Genomic DNA, 19,160 nt, shown 5'->3' on the forward strand with positions numbered 1-19,160 from the left:
AACTCAACAGCAATGTCTCTGTCCAGAAATCATGACCCAGTTACTCAAGATAATCCACAGATTTGTGGTGAGCAGTTTCATGTAGCAGTTTGCTGTATGTTTTTCAAATGTTTTTTTTTTTTGGCGCTTTGAACACCACAAGCCAAGTGCCATATAGTCCCATTATATTCAAATAATGCAGACATCTCTACGACCGATATCTCCAAAACTCCGCAACTCACACCAAAACAATCTAGATGGATAAATAGCACTACAGTTAAGACAGAAAACATGTATTTTTCATTTTGGGGTGAACTGTCCCTTTAAAGCTGACAAAGTTGTCTTTGTTCATTAATCTTTTCTTTATATTCTGACCTTTTCTGTTTGTTGTGTTTTCCAGGTTGCCATTTGTTGTTCCAGCACTACCTGTCAGAGTGTCAGCTCTATCTGGAGGCCGTGCCTGCAATGTTCCGCCTGGAGCTCCTGGAGAACATCTTCTCCCTTCTCTTTTTGTCCACCGCTGACTTTGCACAGCAGATCCCAAAAGACACAAACTTGAATCAGAACACAGGAAATGCCACTCAGTCAGAATGTTTATCAGATACAAGAAACACAAGTGTAGAATTGGGAACCAAAGCAAAGACAGATGAGGTTGAGTACAGCAGGAAAGAGAACCAGAAGCTGCATATAAGTTCACCAACAGCAGCCCACCGTAGTCACCTGGACCTGGGACACTTTATCCAGGGCTGCACGGGGTTTGTGGTCGATGTGACGGCCATGGAGGGTTTTCTGAAGCTGCTGAAAGAAGGGTTGGAGGGCATGTGTGTGGTGGGCCAGCAGGAGGGACAGGAGGCGGGGAGAGCGCTGCCTCGAGAGGCCGAGGCTGCGGAGAGCCTTGGCTGCTCAGTGACAGCTGAGACATTCGGGGCTTGCCTGCAGAGGTTGTCCAAACGCACTGCAGAGGCCCAGTGGAGGCTGCAGATCATCACTAGCAATCAGGGCAGTGGAAGTGGTGAGATGGACAACCTAAGGAAATTTCTTTAGCTTTTACTTTTAGTTTTTTGATTTACCTTTCTGCATACAACTTAATAACAAAGCAAAATCAGCTACAACTAAAATTTGCAAAAATTTGACTTGTGGCTCATCTTAATATCCTACCAAGTACACATGCCTGAGTGTTCATGCTTATGTTAGCATTAGGGGTGGATGGAGTTCAGATAGAATTTTGCCATTTGTTCCTTAAATCTTGATGGTAAATTCACTTGCAGGTTCAGAAAGTCCTCTCCAGATGTCAACGGTCAGCTGTCCTGTCACTTCACTGGGACGCAGCAAGAGCTCAAGCCTGAGGAGAAGGAAGAGACCAGGGAGACATGCTACAGAGAGACAAACCTCCATGGAGAAACACAATGGAGAAGTTAGCACGAGCGCATCAGGTAATGGGTAAACAACAGCCTGTCCTTTGCATATGTACATGCACTGATTTAGTCTGTTCAAATCATATTGATTCAGATCAATGTTTTTGTTTTCCACCAATGAATGTTTGTCTTACAGAATAATCTGGAGATTACAGATAATTTTATTTTGAAGTGAAAATTGAAGTTGTAAGAAACTGTGAGAAATATGTTTCTGTATGTTTGTGTTTGCGCTCATCTTCTTTAAGAAAAGATGTGGATTAGTTTTTTTAGGGGTAGTGAATTCATTTTTTGAATGAAGTCTGTGCTTTATCCAAATGACTCCAAACCAGGCTTTTGTCCTTTAGTGGAATTCAAAGTAATTTTTTTGAAACTATATATATAATTCTTGTGGATTTATTATTTATTTTTGTCAGATGGTGGAGGAGGGACAGCAGCAGGTTGTGTGGAATTAGAGGTTTGTCCATGCGGAGGTCCCCACAGCTGGTTGGTCCCTGCCATGTTGTCCTCTCCTGAGTCTCTACTCATGTCCTGCATTCGCAGAGGGAACTTCATGGAGGCACATCAGGTTTGAATGGCAAACTGGACTAAAACAATAGTACTACCACTAATAACACTATTCTTATGCTTACTACCAATATCATTGACTAGACACACACAATAATTAAAAAATGTTATGCTTTGGCTTAAAGTTTTACATCAATCAAATGTATTTCATGTTACCTGCTTTAGGTACATACAAAATTAATAACCAAAAATAAAATTTACACATAAAATTTTGGGAAATTAATTATCATTTAGGTTTAGGTGAGTCTAGTCCATCATATTGTTTAGTTTTGTATAAATTAAAGTTGTTGATTCTTTCCATTTTTGAAATGTTTTACAGCAAAGACTGATTAACATGTGCAAGTCAACCTGATAAGTTATTGTAAATATATATGTTTAAATCTGACTCACCAGCAGTCTAAAAATATATTGATTGTTTGGAGGTAATGTCTAAGACATGAGACTACTTAGCTCAGTCCTGTGTATTTCTTGGCTTCTCTGCAGGTGTCTCAGGTGTTTGATCTGGGGGCGTCTGCCAGTTGTGGTGAGCTGGTGTTCATGGAGCGCTACAAAGAAGTACTGGTGGAGTTGGGACGGGTGGAGCAGAAGATGGAGAGCCAGTCTATGTCTTCATCCTCATCCTCCTCAGAGGGTTTGGGGACAGCAGCTGTGTCAGGCACAGGGAGGAGTCGGTTGGGTAGCAGTGGGCGATTAACCCTGCAGGCCATTGGAAGTGCTGCTGCTGCAGGTTCGGCATTCTGTTTAGGATTTTATGTTGCTCTTAGTTTAAGGAATAAATATGCGTATTAAACCACCTGTTTATGCCCTATTCAAAGATGGCCTCGTCCTCCTTGTTGCACCGACTCAGTGCGCTTTCAATGTAGGTGAGGAAAGCAAGTAGTAAGAGCGAGTTGAGCTCCTTTCGTAAATTTACTTGTAACAGTATGGCACTGCGATCCACTGATCCATGGAGTATCATATTGTGACTTTGTATACATTTTGCTGGTTATCCAGAGGAATAAAATACACCACAAAGCTACAAAATAGACCTATAAATGCAATGTGTTATTGTTTTAGGGTTATTTTTTCTTGGTATCGGGACACATCTGTCACATCAGACTACTTGGCCTTTACTGCTTTGATCCCATTGTGATGTGGTAAAGCAGTTTAAGATTATTGTACTGTTGTTTTTATAGTAAAAATGTACTATGTAATATGTATTACGTGCTTTACTTTTTTCACATTTTCAGTGTTTTTATTGCATATGTATGTATGTATGTATGATATATGAGATATATCATGTACACTAGATAACTAAGGATCTGACTTCTGTGTGTGTTTCCCTGCAGGTGTTGCTTTCTACTCCATCTCAGACATAGCAGACCGTCTCCTCAGCACCCCTGCTCACCCGATGCCCTCACTGGAGGAAGGCTACTGGCTGAGCTGCTGCACTTCAGACCCCTGTGGCCTCCTTTACACATTGCTGGAGGAGCTCAGCCCAGCAGCCATGGCTGCCTTCGACCTGGCCTGCTGCCACTGTCAGCTCTGGAAGACATCCCGACAGCTGCTGGATACAGCAGAGCGCAGGCTCAACAGCAGCCTGGAGGCTCGAGGTATGCAGCCTGGATTTTAGGGTATTTTTTGGAAGAAGTTTTAGGAATGTTGATGATGTCTTGTAGATGAAGCAGGTTACAGAACAGATTTACTCGAACTAGAACAACACCAATTACAATTTGTTGTACATGTGTTTTTATTAACAGCTTTGCACAGGTAGTAATTTTGTTTTTCATCTTTAATCCCTGTCTGCCTCCCCAGGAGTAAGAGTTGACCCTAAGGTTCCCCATTCTGAGGGGATCTGTGGATTTCCCATGGTATTACAACAGATCAACAAGATCCTGAATCATTCTGCCACTAATAAGGGCTCTGTCAAAACAGGTGAATAAAAATACTCAATCATATTCATGAGGGGATTAAGAAAATGTGTATTTACATAGGCATCACGAGCCAGTGAGTTTGAAGGGTTGAAAATTGACTTTAGCCAAAAAAAAAACAGTTACCACTTGGAGTTCTTATTCTATTCTGGTCAAATAATGGAAATAGCCAATCACACAATGACCTGCAGATGCAAAATAACTTTCCTGACCAGAGATTTATTATGAAAAATGAACCAAATGTACAGAATAGTTTCTTTCTTACTGTCTTACTGATCCACTCTTGTTCATAGAAGCTGCTGGGGATGACCAAGTGTTTGCCAGCCCATTTGGTTGCTGCATCCAGGAAGTGCTCCTGTGTTGCCACCCAATACTGAGTGAAGAGAGCATCGCTGCTCGGCTCAGTCTAGCTCAACGTTTGGAGACCACCCTGCACATCCTAAGCACTGCTACAGATGGCACAGGTCAGCGCAGTAAACTTGGCTTTTCAAATGCAATAACAGTTACTTAGTTTTGGTTGTCAAATTTCTAACATGTTGAACTATTCAATTCACCTAATCCTATCAATCAAAGTATTGTCAAACACTTACATGTCTTGGAGCTCTGTTGTATGTTTATCAGGATTTTGTAAGGATTGTTTTGCATGTCTTGTAATGTCACATGCAATTTGGATCAATTTGTTGCAGGATTGAAGAGTTGTACCAACTATAGTGTTTCTAGCATTTTATGAGAAAGTCTGAATGTTCTGTGTGTTTGATGTTACCTCGTTTAACAGAGGGCAGTGTGGGCAGTGCCCTTCTGGCGCTACTGGTTGAACAGGCCAGTCTGAAGCAGTCAGATCTGGAAGCTCACCCTGTGCGCTCCAGCATGAAGCAGCTGCTTCGTTCTCTGGACCAGCTTTGCCCCTTGGAGCCAGACGGAGATCTTGCCAGACCAGATTATGTGCGCAGCTTCCTTGACTATGTCAACACACTAGCATCTGTGTTAGTGCGCAGCCTTGGTTCAGAAGGTAAAATCATTGAGAAAAGATGATGCGCTTTTCCTATCTCTTTTGGGAAAGGGTTGCTGATCTAAAAACAGAAGTATCAGTTTTTAGATTCTTATCCTTATGCATTTGGCAACGGCAAGTTCTTACAACAACTCTTTAAAAGTTTAAGAGGTTTAAGTGGATAGTTCTGTTTTATACATTTTTCTTGCTGCTTTCAGACCTTACTATCTCAGTTATAACTTCTTGACACTCGCTTCCCCCCACCTACATTATCCCAGTTGGTACTGGAAATTAACTCAGCAGGCACTTAGTAATAGCTCAGCCATTCTACCTAAATAGTGACTATACCAGGAGCCATCAGTGGCTCTTGTACTTCTTATACCTTGTTTTGTACTAATTTGCCTCTCTTGCTGTTTCTTTTAGACCAGAGCAGTGAAGTGAAGCTTGGGAATCCACTACTGGTGTTGCTTCAAGCCCCATTTCAGCTTCTCTCCCACCTGCTATTTGATAGACAGGTGCCTCCTGACAGGTATGCACAGTGGATAATCCCCGTTAATGTAAACAGGCATACGTAAGCCTGTAGTTTGCATGCTATGTTATTCCTCATCTTGTTACACAAGGTTACCTGAACTACAGCTAAAATCTGTGCCTGGTTTTCTGTAAAAATGGTCTTACACAGTGCAATGATAGTTTACATGAGTAAAACTGAAATCCAAATCTGTAATATAGATTTTAATTTGTATATATATTTTACATTTTACTCTGCTAGATAGCTTAATACCAACAAGAATGAGGTGAGGGGAGGTAGAAGGTTCCACACAGAGGCTTTGTTATGTTTAAGGGCAGCACAATGGGGAAAGTTACAGGTTTCAGCTTTAATATTACTATTGGATAGACACTAAACCATCCATTGATGATGGTGTGAATGAGGGGATATACAACAAAAGTGGAAAATGAGAAGATACTAGGTGGATAAAACATTTTTAAGCAACAGCTTACGTAACTATTCAATATCCTGTTTTATCTCCAGAGTGCTGTCCTTGCTGCAGCAGGAAGGGCTGCGACTGAGCGTTCAGCAGGTGATTGTCCAGAGATGCTGTGAGACTCTGCCTGTGTGGATCTCCTGTCCAGGTGATGAAAAAGACTCCTGTCAGGCCAAGAAAGATGACGGAGTGTTTGGTGTTGCCAGTTTGTCTGTCCTGCTCCAACAGCATGCCCAGGAGCACATGTCAACTCTGGCAATCACAGAGCCTCATTCTGACGTTAGCTCTGAGTCTGAGGCCTCAGGGGAAGACAACTCTGCTACACCCATGAACCTCTCCACCTCACCCACCAGCCTCTCCACCTCGCCACCATCTCATTCATCCTCCTCCTCCTCAAACTCTTTTCTCCTCACACCGTCGGCCCTGTCTTTCCTAAAGTCTCGCTCCCCTTTACTGGCCACAGTGGCATGTCTGAGTGCCTGCAAAGGAGAAACTGCCCGAACACAGTCCTCCGGATGGTCTGGCTATTTCCGTAGCGGCCGTAAAGAGATTGTCCTAGATGGAGAGCAGATTTCTCGTGAAGCAGATAACCTCCTGAAGGAGTTCCCGATTCTCCGGGCTTACCTTCACACCATGGCTGAACCAGTGCTGGGCACCCTGTTAAGTGAGGAAGGTTCTGCTGGACTAGGGGCGGTTGTCTGTGGGAAACCCCTTGTCAGTCTCTTGCTGTCTGGGCCTCAAGAAGAAGTTGCCCAGGCTGTGGCTGCTGAGGCCTTCCAGAAGGCTCTCTGCTCCAGAGACCTGGGCCAAGCCCTCAGTCTGCTGGAGCTGTATGGGCAAGGCTGCAGCCAGGAGGGGGCGCTAAGAGACCGCCTGCTTGCCTGTGCTGCCTTAGAAGGTGAGAAATTATGGTAAATGCATTTTAACAAAAAGCAGCTCATGGGATTGTTTTGGTGTCACTTAATATGCCTCTAATATGAGATCCAATCTAATAGAAATTGAGGTGACATTATATTTTGTAGAAAAGTGTTTTTTTTGACAATGTTGTGATATTTTATAGACTAATCAATCTGTCATACTTTTTTTTAATTTTTTTACCTTTTCTCAGACAGGAATGTCTCCTCAGATCTAAATCTCTTTTTCAGTAGAGTCCTGGACAGAATGGCATCACAATAATGTAACGTGAAAAAAATTACATTATAAAAAAATAATATTTTTACATATTTTGACAGAAAAGTGAGAAAGCTGCTGCCTGAGGAAGAGCACCAAGCTTGAAACATGTTGCAGTCCAGAGCTGCTGCCAATCCAAGCCTTTTTCTGTGTTCTTTATGCTATGAAGTGTTTTCTGCATACAACAGCTCCTCTACTTTTTTTTCTTTTTGTTATTACTGATCTGTTTGGGAAGTCATATTCCAATGTTTTTTGTGGATTCCTGGATACAACATATGTTGCATGCAGCAGTTACTTTACAGATGTTATAAATATTACTAAAATGTATGTTGTTTATCTGGTTTTCTATGTTCAGATGGAGATGAGGGCATAGGTCAGCTGTTCCGCGTACAGGATGCTAACCTGCGAGCCCGTGTTACCCTGCAGGCTCTGGAGCGCTGGCCTCTGTCAGCCTGCCTGGAGCTGCTCGAGTTCTGCCTCAATGACCCGAGCACAGAGACCTTGCTGAGAACAGACTTAGAGCTCAAGAAGAAAGAATTGGACATCTATCACTGGGTAATTTTTAGAGCTGAATTGAGAATTAGTTAGTTACTTATTTTTAATCTCGAGAGAAATGTATGTGAGAAATGTGAAAGCATTCAAACCTAGTAGATACATGTACAAGTGATAAAGAATGCAACTGAAAGGAGAGTAATTGTTGATGTCAAAACTGAGAAAAATGTAATCAGGCTTCCAGTGAGCTTGTGTTACTTTGCAAGTCAATACTTGCTCAAGTTCTTGTTTTGCACTTGGGGGAACTTTTGATTTGAGTTCAGCATGCGGTATGTGTTTTTTATGTCTATCATTCAGTTACATAATTTGTCTTTCCATTGTGTTTTTGCTTTCTTCTCGTCACAGATGTTGAATTTACAGCCTCCATTGCCCTGGGCTACTTGGCAGGAGCTGAGGACTGAGTCTAAGACAAACTCTGAGTCCATGTTATCGATGATGGTCGAGGCAAAAGTATGTACAACACACCTGCAGCAGTTTCAGAATCAGAATCAGAATCAGAAATACTTTATTGATCCCCGAGGGGAAACTCTTGTTACAGCAGCTCACTATCATGTCAGTGCACACAGGAATAGAAGTTCTAAGCAAAAAATATAATACACTATAAAACAGGTCATATAAATTAAGTACCAAGTGGGTATAAGTATAAAATTAAACTACGGCAACAGGCAGCATGCACGTTGGCGCATGCGCACTAGATAGTACAGATGTCAAACAGAAACTTAATATAACCACAGCTTAACACAAACTGTATCTCCAAAATACATATTTGTTTATTTATATGATATAATATGATTCATCTTATTATTATTATTTTTTTTTTTTACAGGAGTTTGCTCTTTGTGCACAGTGGGTTGAGCTCTATCCTTTATCTGACCAGCTGAGACTGCAGCTACAGACTGAACATTTGCTTCATCTGCTGGAGAAGGGAGAGACAGATGAGGCTTTCCAGGTCTAGACCACTTAACTTCTGGTTAACTTGAGGCTGTATAAAACATTGGTAAATTTGTCAGGGGTCACTAATTTGATCCCTGAGCTGACATTAACTAGTACTACTGACGCACCTGCAAAAGTACCCAACTACTACAACTCTTAAAATACAGTATGTGTTCCAGAAAACTGAAATGAGAGTTATTAACTAATACTTACTTCTAATTAAGTGAGAGTTTTTCTCTCTTTTTGTTCATTTCCTTTTTCACTTTTTTTAGTTACTCGAGGGCCTCTCAGATTTTGTGGTCGGCCTAGACATTTGTGAGCGCGCTCTGGACCGGCGCCCTGGATTGGCTGCCTGCCACTTCCTGGCTGACTACCTTACTCTCCATTTCCAAAGGCAGGTGTCTCCAGCACGTCGACAACACATCCATGCCCTCCATCTGGGCTCCAAGGTTTGTGAATATGAAGAGGCACACTGATACAATTTTTAATAGTATTAAGTGATATCTGCAGCAGCGATCTTCTGTTTGTTTCAAAGTGCTGTAACATAAATGTAAGAAGACAATCATATGAACAGCTATAAGAAATGTTGGACTTTAGGTAGATAATATTTCATAAATAATTATCGTTATACAATTAGTACTCAATTTAATCTGATTTCATTTATTGGAAATTCTGTGGGAAATTTTGTTTCCTTTTTTTAAATAGTATTGTATCCACAGAAGTTCACTCAAAAGACAGGAAATTTAATTCATGCCACTGTATGTCCTCTTTGTGCTTCCAGGAATTGTAATTTCTCCCTAATCCTTTTCCTTTCAGAGTTCAATTAAGTTCCTTTCTTGCCACTCAGTCGCATGCCCAATCTTGCATGCTTATAGGAAATCCTGGCTTGTGGAAAGTTGCTTTGCAACTTTTCAGTTCTTAAAAGTTTATAATTACACAGGAAGTTTTGAGCTCTTTCATTTCACCTGCTGGGACATGTTTTGTTATAGAGCATAATCCTCTCCTACAGACTGATATGGCCTATACTCCAAAATCTAAATTTTTCCAGTATTCAGAAAATTACAAGATGATTCCTGCACCAGATTGGTGTTTTAAATAGTTGTGTAGGTAACATTGAGATATGTTTGTTATATACCATTAAAGCATTGTACTCCACTGAATTGCTTCATATCTCTAGGTGGTGTTAATATCAGTGGATTTGTTTTATCCTCTAGGTGTTGCTGACTCTGCCCCCAGCGTCCAGGCAGGACTATTTCCCCCTGCTGTCGGAGCCCTTGCTGATGCTCGAGCAGCTGTTGATGAACCTAAAGGTGGACTGGGCAGACATGGCTGTGCGAACACTGCGCAGCCTCCTGGTTGGTCAGCAGGCTGGCTTCGGGGCCGAGGACATCGATAAGCTTCTGGCAGACTATGCCTGCAAGGCCCTCGACTTCTCCTGTGCCCCCAGAGAGCGAACTCGATCTGGTCAGTGCTGAATGCACATTGTATGGTGACAATCACCAACACATAAAGACAAATCTTTACAAACAGTGGGTAGGGATGACAAAAATGTGTCTGTAGTACAGATTATGAAAACCTGTTAAATACCGAAAGCTGGCATTGAATGCTTGGTCAGATTCTTAGTCTTGTATAGTTAGTCTTTGACGAGATATTTCCTAATTTAAATAATAGTTTAGCTCATTTTATTCTGGCAAAGTACTTGTACACCTGCATTGTGTTAAGGCAACGTGAAACACTTTCTATATAGAAAAAGGTTTTGTAGAAACACATTAACAGTCCTCAAAGAAAGCTATCAAAAAGTTTTGTTTTGGTATCAGTACTGGTATTGAAGTTTTTAAAAACCTAGCCCTAACACTGGAACATATACAGTACAGACACATAACTGTGACAAATTCATACAAAATTACACACACTGACAAGGACTTTGTTGCCCTCAGGCATAATTTGAGTTCATATTTTAGCACAGCCAATGGCCATAGAAACTTGTGCCTCAATATACGATTGCTTATTTTTCAGACTCTGTAATCAGCCTCCAGGATGCGCTGATGCAGTGTCCTGCTCAAGACAGCAACTCCCTATCGTCCAATCGAATTGAATCTCCACCATCCTCTACAGGTGAGACATGTTTCACAGTAATAATACGATACACATATTGATCCTGCATAGGGAATTTCTCTGCACGTAGAGTCAGCCACACAACAGCACTGCTGGAGTTTATATGTTCTTGCCCAAGGACACCTCAGCTTGGCAGATACTTGAGGGACATTTTCTTTAACCACAATGGACTTTTGCAGATTGTTTAAATATTCATTTAAAGAAATGTGAATGAAGTTCTTTTTTGGGTAACATCTCTGGTGTGAATTTAGTGTTAAGTGTACTACTATTGATTAAAGTTCCGGGTTTGAGACTTGTTCTTGATTTTTCTGATTATTATCTTTCTTGTGTTTAAATACAGGCAGCACCCCTACACACACCCCCTCCGCAAACAGCACAAACAGAGAGAGGGATCGGAGCTCAGCAGGGAGAAAACGCAGCTCGCCCGCCAAGTTCCAGCCTCCAGACCAACCCCCAGCCCGCAAAGACTGGGTCCCTGACACCCAGCAGCACGTGTGCATGGTCTGCCAGCGTGAGAGGTTCACCATGGTGAGTGGGCAAAACAGTGACAGTGACTCACAGGTGTTGTCATAACTTAAAGAGAAGTACTTGCTGATATAAAATATATTTAATTTATAAAAGTCCAAAAATAATTTCCCCATGGGGGCAAATAAAAGAATATTCAACCTGACCTGACCTAACCTCACCTCACCTTAAAGTAAATTAACTTACTCCGATGCCACACAGTAACTTATCTGTTTAAACACTGTTTAATTTAATTTGATTAAATGACCTGGCCTTACCTTACCTTAAATTAAAAGGAAGTTGCTTGGTCATGAAAATAAGGAAGTGCAAAGTACATACCAAAGACATATTTCCTACACAGTCCTTTTGGTCTTACCGAATTATAAAGGTTTGGAATATGTGCTATTCTTGTATTTAGATGTGTACTTTCTGTGTTTTTCATCTCACATAGTGTTGTGTAGATAGTTTTATATGACATTATTAGAATAGGTAAGGTGACTGACTGCCTAAATTATACTGAATACTAAAATCTTTTAATCATATTGAGAAATTAATGGTTAGTACTGTAATGTGCAGAATTATGAAATGTAAACTGTAATCTGTGTTAATATTGTATAACCAAATGAGTGGGGAAAAACAAAACAGTGAAAGAAAACTATAATGAGAGTAACATGACGGTTGATTGGTTGTCAGAAAAATAATAATATCCGATATTTGTGTTTTCTCAGTAAATGATGGTTATTTGTCTTTTGCTTTTTCCTCTGCTTTTAGTTCAACAGACGACATCATTGTCGGAGATGTGGCCGCCTGGTTTGTCATGCGTGTTCAGAGCACAAGATGCCTGTTGAGGGCTGCCCAGGAGATGAAGTCAGAGTCTGTGACCAATGTTACGCCTACTTTCACCCAGAGTAAGACCCTGTCGATTTAAGTGCGGCAAACCTCCCCTGTCTAATAAAATCTTTTTAACAGCACAGGTACTGTACTTATAATATTCTTTACAGACCAAGGGGATTCCTGTAATCATGGAAAGTCTTGAATATCATAGCATTTGGAGCGGCATTATTTTAAAAGGACACAAAAATTCATAAGAACTTTACAGTATGATTTCAAAACCATATAGTAGGTTTTATTTTACAACATGTTGTGTACATTCAGAGCATTTGAGAGGTAGTTTCTGTAAATGGGTACTTACCTGGAATAAATACACGTATTGGAAACCAGACCATGTACCACTTTTCAGTTCAGGGTTTACCTTGCAAGAAAGGATGTAGATACATATAAAATCAGACATGTTACTGTGTTTTGAAATGTATTTTTGCTGTTTTCTTTTTTTCCATGTGCAGTTCAGACAACGAGCTGGAACCAGCTGAAGGTAAATTAAATAACATCAGAAATTTTATGTTGCCACTTTCATGTGAACTATTTCCTCTTTGCAAGAGAGGGATACATGCATTCTGAAAAAGCACATCTGCCACCTGGAATATCTAAAATGCAGCCATTCTCAAATCAGTAATGTATAGAGGCTGTAATGATGAGCTTTTACCCAGTCTCTCTGTGCTCTTCTGTCTTTGTTTAGTGGCTGGAAGCCCTGTGGTCACAGAGGAAGCTCTAGATGGGATGCTGCATCTGCCTGAAGTAGTCCATCGACAGATCCAACTTAGCACAAACCCTGCAGAAAACCAGCTGCTGCGGAGCGAGTTCTACTATGAACAGGTCTGGATTTGAACATTTATCATTACGCAGGATCAGCCATTTTCAGCTCATTGAAGGTGACTTGCATTAACTACAACAGCAGTAACGCTTTATTGATCTTAAATTCCTAGAATGCTACTCTAATAAACTAGATAAATTAGGGTACATGCTCTGTAAATAAATTCTAGTTACTTGTCTTAGATAGTAAATATAATTTCTAATTGAGTGCAGTATAGCAAGCCTAATGTTGAGATTATTTATAGCATTTTAAATAGTTGACAGAGCACTATACTGTTATTCAGTTGTTTTATAGTAGAAGTAACCCAGTGAATACAGTAAGACTAATCATGGTCTTTTGCTAAAACCCTCAGGCTCCCAGTGCGTACCTCTGCGTGGCGGTCTTGTCTCTGCACAGTGACCAGACAGCCTGTGGTCATCAGCTCATCAGCCACTGCCGCTCTCTGTCTCGTAAGCTGACCAATCCAGAGGTGGACGCCTGCCTCCTCACCGACATCATGCGGCAGCTGCTGTTCAGTGCTAAGCTGATGTTTGTTAAGGTTGGCCGCAGCCAGGATCTCGCCTTATGTGACAGGTAAGATGTAACCCTAGGTCGCTGTGATGTAAACAGTTTGTTTGTGTTTTTAAGGATGCTGGGCAATTATTTAGACGGTGGTAAAGTGAGTGTGAGAGAGATCAAACGACTAAAGATGGATATGAGTGCGATGTAACCTGTGGCTGTGGGAGAACAGCAAGATTTGGGGAGTTAAACACTTGACTATTTCCTGGCATTCTTAAAGGCCCTGCAAGCCCACACAGGTGTTTTCAATTACAAATTGTGACCAAATTGTGAATTATTTGGAATCACATCATCTAATCGTGACTCCAAGGTAGGCTATATTTCACATCAGCTGTCAGCAAGTATAAATATCAGAACACTGCAGCCTGTAACATTAACATGATAAACAGCAGGGCTACGGCTACGTACTGACACTCCCACACAGACACACACTCACCGGAGAGCTTTTCAGCCTCTCTGAGCTGCTCAGCTACAACACAGGTACCACACAGAAACTTTCACAGTTTTGCTTCCTCTCTTATTTATTTTCTGTTTCCACAGTTACATCAGCAAAGTAGATGTGCTTAAAATTCTAGTGACGGCCAATTACAAATATATTCCCTCTCTGGATGACATTCTGGAGACTTCTGCTGTCACACGTCTCCGTAACCAGCTGTTGGAAGCAGAGCACTACCAGCTAGCAGTGGAGGTGAGGCAGTTGGTGGTTTATTTGTTTTTTAAATTAATTTAATTTTTTTTTTACATTTATTTGTCAGGGTGTGCAAAAAACATTCATCTCAAACAAAGAGAAGAGATGCATTGTGCCACATTTAGCTACTAGCTACTCTTCACCTGCAGTTACTGGGCAGATAAACACAAGCACTATAAAAATATGGTAAATACAATCAATCCTACGTGCCATGTACAGTGACTCCCATTGTCATGTTTCAATTGTACACCCAACATTATGCAATATGAACATCATTCCCACCCTGGTTCTGTTTCATAAGTTAATGCTACTAGCAGCTCTGCAGCCATACTGAATTTAAATAGGTCAGATTAAAATCTGTTGTACAGTACCTGCCAATATTTTTGGACTGTTTGTGAAAAATAATAACCCAGTGGTTCTCACATTTTATACATTACACCCCTGTTATTAACATCACATGTAGATGTGCCAGGCATATTTTATTAGCAAATAGACCAGTCTGCTTTAGGCTATTCAAAGAGAAAATTATTTGAAATCAGGAGTTCATCAGAAGTTTCACCATAAAATAACTACTGTAGGATCAAATATGTGTTGCCAGTGTAGGAGTTTTACAAGTTGACCAGTATAGAATTGATTTTTTTTTTATACTTAAGTTGCTGATAGCAAATATTTTGTGCCGCCATTCAGAAGATTCAAAGTGGATTAAATTTATGCCAAAATATTTTAGAATATTGGTTAGTGTTTGGACCATAATTTCTTATCTTTTCAGAGTGGAAAAGTATCTAAAACAGCATTCAGACCATCATGGTGCAGAAAACATGCTGTCTAAAACCCTTTCCTGTAACATTCGGGTAGTTAGGCAGCTTATTAACCCACCCAACCTATTTAATGATTAAATTAGATAAATGCAGACTTAGACTCCATGGCTGTTCTTATTGTTGAGCTGTCTTGTTTGGCTGCTATGCTAGGTGTCCACCAAGAGTGGCCTGGACCCTGGCGGCGTGTGGCAGGCATGGGGGATGGCATCTCTCAAGGCAGGGAACCTTTCAGGAGCAAGGGAGAAGTTTTCGCGCTGCCTGAAGGCTCCAGTGGACCGCAACCAGCTCAACCTGGGTCCCTTACTGCTGCAGGAGGTTGTCCAGCACCTGGAGACCAATGTACAACCCACTCTGGCCACGGTAGGGAGACACATCATGGTGGCAGTTTTATTCTTTATCCAACCAGCATCACTTCTGCAGTGGTTGGCATGCTACTGTCTAAGGCCTTCATTATAGCCCATACACAATCAATAAATATGTGCTGGGCTGCATCATGCTCTTCCTTTGTAATTACTGTATCCTGCATGAGTACTACATTGTAAACAACTTAGACATTTCCCAACATGCAGCTATTCAGCCACACCATCATTTTCAAATGCTAATATATAACCAAATTAACATTTTTAACACAGTGTCTTTCATGCAGCTAGCAACCAAACTATTCTGAATGGACTTGAAAACCTGGAAATATTTCCGCCTTCAGAATTTGTTATTGTGCCTTATTAGTGGTGCAAGAATGCAGTAGTACAGTAGGTGGGGATTTTACAATGACTCTAGCTGCAAATATGGAATCAGTAGCTCATACTAAAATAAAATATGTGTTTGTGTGCTCTTACCTTGTAAATTAAAAAAATGTAAGTAAATGAAACACACGTACATTGCAACAACTATAATCTAAACATGTCTAATATAAAAATGTAGGCATGAAAAAAGGGGGAAAATAGATGTATAGGGACTCTGTAAGTGTCTTTCATACAGAAAAAGGCAGAAAAAAATCACATCCTTCTTAAAAACACAGCTATAAAATTGTCCATAAATAAATATATATTTCTGCAGTATATGTTGTAATAACACAGTATAAGTTAGGTAGAGTCACTCTGGTGTGCATATTCTGGAGTCATACAGAATGTACAAGACGTCTTCACCACCAGGCTCTGGTATATGACACCTTAGGAATCCCCCATGTAGTAAGTTCCAGCATGTGTGGTTTCTTTTGACCAGGATTACATGGGAGTTTCCAATAAGAGAGCAGCTTTGTTGAGTATATGTGGTTATGTATTCTTCAGGAACTACTGGTAGTGGTTCAGTGACCTTATCATACTGTGCTTTGGATAAAAGCACTGCTACAATAAGCTTTATGTTGTGTAATGTTGAATTAAACAAATTATATGTGCACAAGGTGTTTTTTATACTTGCATTTCTGCACATATAAATTCTTGACCTTTTTATGTGATGTTTGTGTGTTCCTGTGTCTGCGTCAGTCTATTGGTGAGGACATCTTGGCGTCCCTGCGGGAGCTGGAGGACGCCCTGTGCGAGGTTGGACCTGTGGATCGACCAGAGGGTCAGACACAGAGCAGCAACCTCCACCAGGAGTCTCTCTACTACTTGAACGCCTATGGCACTCACCTGGCACTGATCAGCTTCTACATGCGTCATGACTGCATGACAGAGGCCCTGACATACCTGTTTAACAAGGTGAGGCTTAGTTTTTTAGATATACATTGAAGACATTCAGCTGACACTCATATCCTGAAAGACTTTGAGGGAAGTTTAAGCATGTTTAGAGGTGTTAATTAAACATCCAGTTTGTTTTAATCGTTTAGTTTCATTTAATTGGAAAAGTCAGAACATTAAATGGCACCAGGTGTGTGTCTGAAGATCATCTGACCCAACTTCACGATTTGAGACCCCTCTGTTGCCAAGATCTCAAATCTGGCAGGATGTGAGGTTACCCAAACTCCAGTCCAGTGAACAAGGTCCATGTGACTTTGGTTTAGCCCTGGTTTACTTTTAATTGGGCAAAAATGCAACAACGTACACTTTAATACCCTGTTTGTATCAAAGAAGCAAGCTATAGGTTGATCAAAACCTTTAAAAGGTTGAACAAGAAAAAAACAGAAATTGAATGAGCTGACTGCACCTTCTTTTTCTAAAATTAAAATTTAAGTATGATGTAGCTGATGTCACTTGTCTGAAACAACTGCTGCACGTGCCATTGCTTCTATTTTCCCCAAGTTTGACATGTTTTATACTTCATCCTGGCTCAGGACTGCCCAGAGGAGGTGTTTCTAGAGGGAGTGCTGCAGCCCAGTCTGGAGCGGGGGCACCTTGGCATGCTGCAGGGGATACTGGAAAAACGTGACCCTGGCCTGGAAACATGCAGCCGCTACCTCATCGCTTCCTGCCAGTTCCTGCAGAGGCGGGGATACTACCACACTCTCTACCAGCTCCAGCAGTTCATGATGGTTAGAGTCTCTCTATCTAATCTTTTTTTATAAGATGTCTTGTAAGCATTTTATATTGTAATTATCATTTGAAAGTGAAAAGAAAGAGTGGTGAGTTTCCTGGCTTGAATGAAATACTGGAAATGAAAGGTAAATGGTCTGTGTCTTAGCCAACTTACCATTCGCACGCCTTTTCCATTCAGATGAGCCTTTAGATTACCATATGAATGCCCCAAAAGGGGCGTCCTGTTGGCCTAGTGGTTAAGATGTGTACCATACAATTACAGATTATAGATTAAACCAGTGGTTCCCAACATTCCCAATGACATTGCTTCAATAAACAATGTCTGAAGCCTAAAGAGGTAAAACTATACAATATATTTCAGGGAAAAGGCAAAGATGAGAGAAAAGTTTGAAGAATAAACAATTTTGTGTCTTCATATTTCCTTCCACAATAATCATGTCGCAACCCATTAGATTCATCTTGTGACCCCTTGTAGGGGTCCTGACGCCCAGGTTGGGAACCTGCTGCTCTATAATCAATCTAATGCAGGTGAAAATGCCAAAAAAAAAGTCTCAAAAAAGAACAAGATACAAAGAATTTACATTTGTTTTAAGTTTATAATTTTGCATCAGACATTGATGTTGTGAATGATGTTGAATGTATTTTTAGTAATGTAAAATGCTGTTTACCTGGACAGGATCATGTACGTGCGGCCATGACCTGTATCCGATTCTTCACACATGGAGCCAGTTCATACCTACAGCTGGGAGAACAGCAGGTATATCTCTCTTTTTTCCACTATTATGCAGTTGGAAAAACTTTTTAAAAATCTCCCTGCTCATATGAGAAAGCTGAACCTGCCTTTGACCTTATACTTGACCTTGACCATGTACAGCGCTGGTTGGTCAGAGCCAAAGAGCACCTGAGGACATACCTGCAGGAGCAGCAAGCCCGGGGTGCTGGGAGGAGAAAGTCTCAGGTCAACTCATTCAGGAAGACAATGTCGTCCAGTGACATTTCCAGGTATCTTGGAGCCTTTATTTTTGTGCTCCATTACCACCACTTTTGCTTTATACGTGTTTGCTACTTATCAAATAGACTTTTTGATCTTGTTTTTTAAAAGTATGGACCTCTCCTGTCTTATTTTCGTTAGGCACATGAACACAATTGAGCTTCAGCTGGAGGTGACCCGTTTCCTCCACCGCTGTGAGACTGCGGCTTCCTCCAAGGCTCCACAGACCAGTACACCTTCCTCTAAGTCCCCTGGATCCAGCTCACCACCTACACTCTTTGGAGGAAGTCCCATGAAAGTTGAGGTTGCCTGCAAGGTGAGCTTCCAGTTGTGATTATCCAGTACTTACCTTCCTGTACTTAAAAAATCTATAATCCACTTAAGATGGCTCGCTTACTGCTGACTTTATTCACGTGTTAAAACCATAGACTGTATAAAACAGGTTAAAACCCTGGATTAGAGATGTTGGAGGTATGTGAAAGATAAAAATTGTATTTTAGCACTGAACATGCTTTTAGGTATTTGTTTTATATCTGACTCTTGTTCCTATATTTTTGATTGAGATTGTTTTCTGTGTTTCATATATATTATAAATAAAAGAACATTCTGTTGAACGTTTATCATAAATCGCTAATATGTCTTTAATTTGTGTTATTGCAGGTGATGCTTGGAGGAAAAAACATAGAAGAGGGTTTTGGCATTGCGTATAGAGTCATACAGGTATGTTGTATATGAGATGATCACCATATGTCCTTTTTCACCATATGTCCTTTACACATCAGATTTTCACCAAAACTTAATCAGTTCTTC

At 40.8% G+C, this 19,160-nt stretch overlaps 1 protein-coding gene across 4 annotated transcripts in view; it reads left to right on the plus strand.

Moving 5' to 3' along the window:
- Positions 1–19,160, plus strand: part of zfyve26 (zinc finger, FYVE domain containing 26) — a 28,181-nt gene that overhangs the window by 5,935 nt on the left and 3,086 nt on the right. For 2 of the 4 annotated variants that reach the window (XM_044167469.1, XM_044167470.1), the window contains exons 12-40: positions 380–991; positions 1,248–1,412; positions 1,808–1,959; positions 2,442–2,685; positions 3,287–3,550; positions 3,753–3,872; positions 4,162–4,332; positions 4,644–4,877; positions 5,280–5,385; positions 5,887–6,737; positions 7,365–7,564; positions 7,907–8,011; positions 8,388–8,510; positions 8,767–8,943; positions 9,709–9,958; positions 10,511–10,609; positions 10,950–11,137; positions 11,885–12,021; positions 12,457–12,485; positions 12,690–12,826; positions 13,177–13,397; positions 13,923–14,070; positions 15,039–15,248; positions 16,370–16,585; positions 17,158–17,355; positions 18,036–18,116; positions 18,234–18,361; positions 18,492–18,666; positions 19,011–19,070. In XM_044167469.1, the coding sequence (XP_044023404.1) occupies positions 380–991; positions 1,248–1,412; positions 1,808–1,959; positions 2,442–2,685; positions 3,287–3,550; positions 3,753–3,872; positions 4,162–4,332; positions 4,644–4,877; positions 5,280–5,385; positions 5,887–6,737; positions 7,365–7,564; positions 7,907–8,011; positions 8,388–8,510; positions 8,767–8,943; positions 9,709–9,958; positions 10,511–10,609; positions 10,950–11,137; positions 11,885–12,021; positions 12,457–12,485; positions 12,690–12,826; positions 13,177–13,397; positions 13,923–14,070; positions 15,039–15,248; positions 16,370–16,585; positions 17,158–17,355; positions 18,036–18,116; positions 18,234–18,361; positions 18,492–18,666; positions 19,011–19,070 (5,801 nt within the window). The remainder of the gene's footprint in view (positions 1–379; positions 992–1,247; positions 1,413–1,807; positions 1,960–2,441; positions 2,686–3,286; positions 3,551–3,752; positions 3,873–4,161; positions 4,333–4,643; positions 4,878–5,279; positions 5,386–5,886; positions 6,738–7,364; positions 7,565–7,906; positions 8,012–8,387; positions 8,511–8,766; positions 8,944–9,708; positions 9,959–10,510; positions 10,610–10,949; positions 11,138–11,884; positions 12,022–12,456; positions 12,486–12,689; positions 12,827–13,176; positions 13,398–13,922; positions 14,071–15,038; positions 15,249–16,369; positions 16,586–17,157; positions 17,356–18,035; positions 18,117–18,233; positions 18,362–18,491; positions 18,667–19,010; positions 19,071–19,160) is intronic. The other 2 variants (XM_044167471.1, XM_044167472.1) reach the window with 1 other exon arrangement.

The sequence above is a fragment of the Siniperca chuatsi genome, linkage group LG15 (assembly GCF_020085105.1).
Source record: "Siniperca chuatsi isolate FFG_IHB_CAS linkage group LG15, ASM2008510v1, whole genome shotgun sequence".
NCBI lineage: Eukaryota > Metazoa > Chordata > Actinopteri > Centrarchiformes > Sinipercidae > Siniperca > Siniperca chuatsi.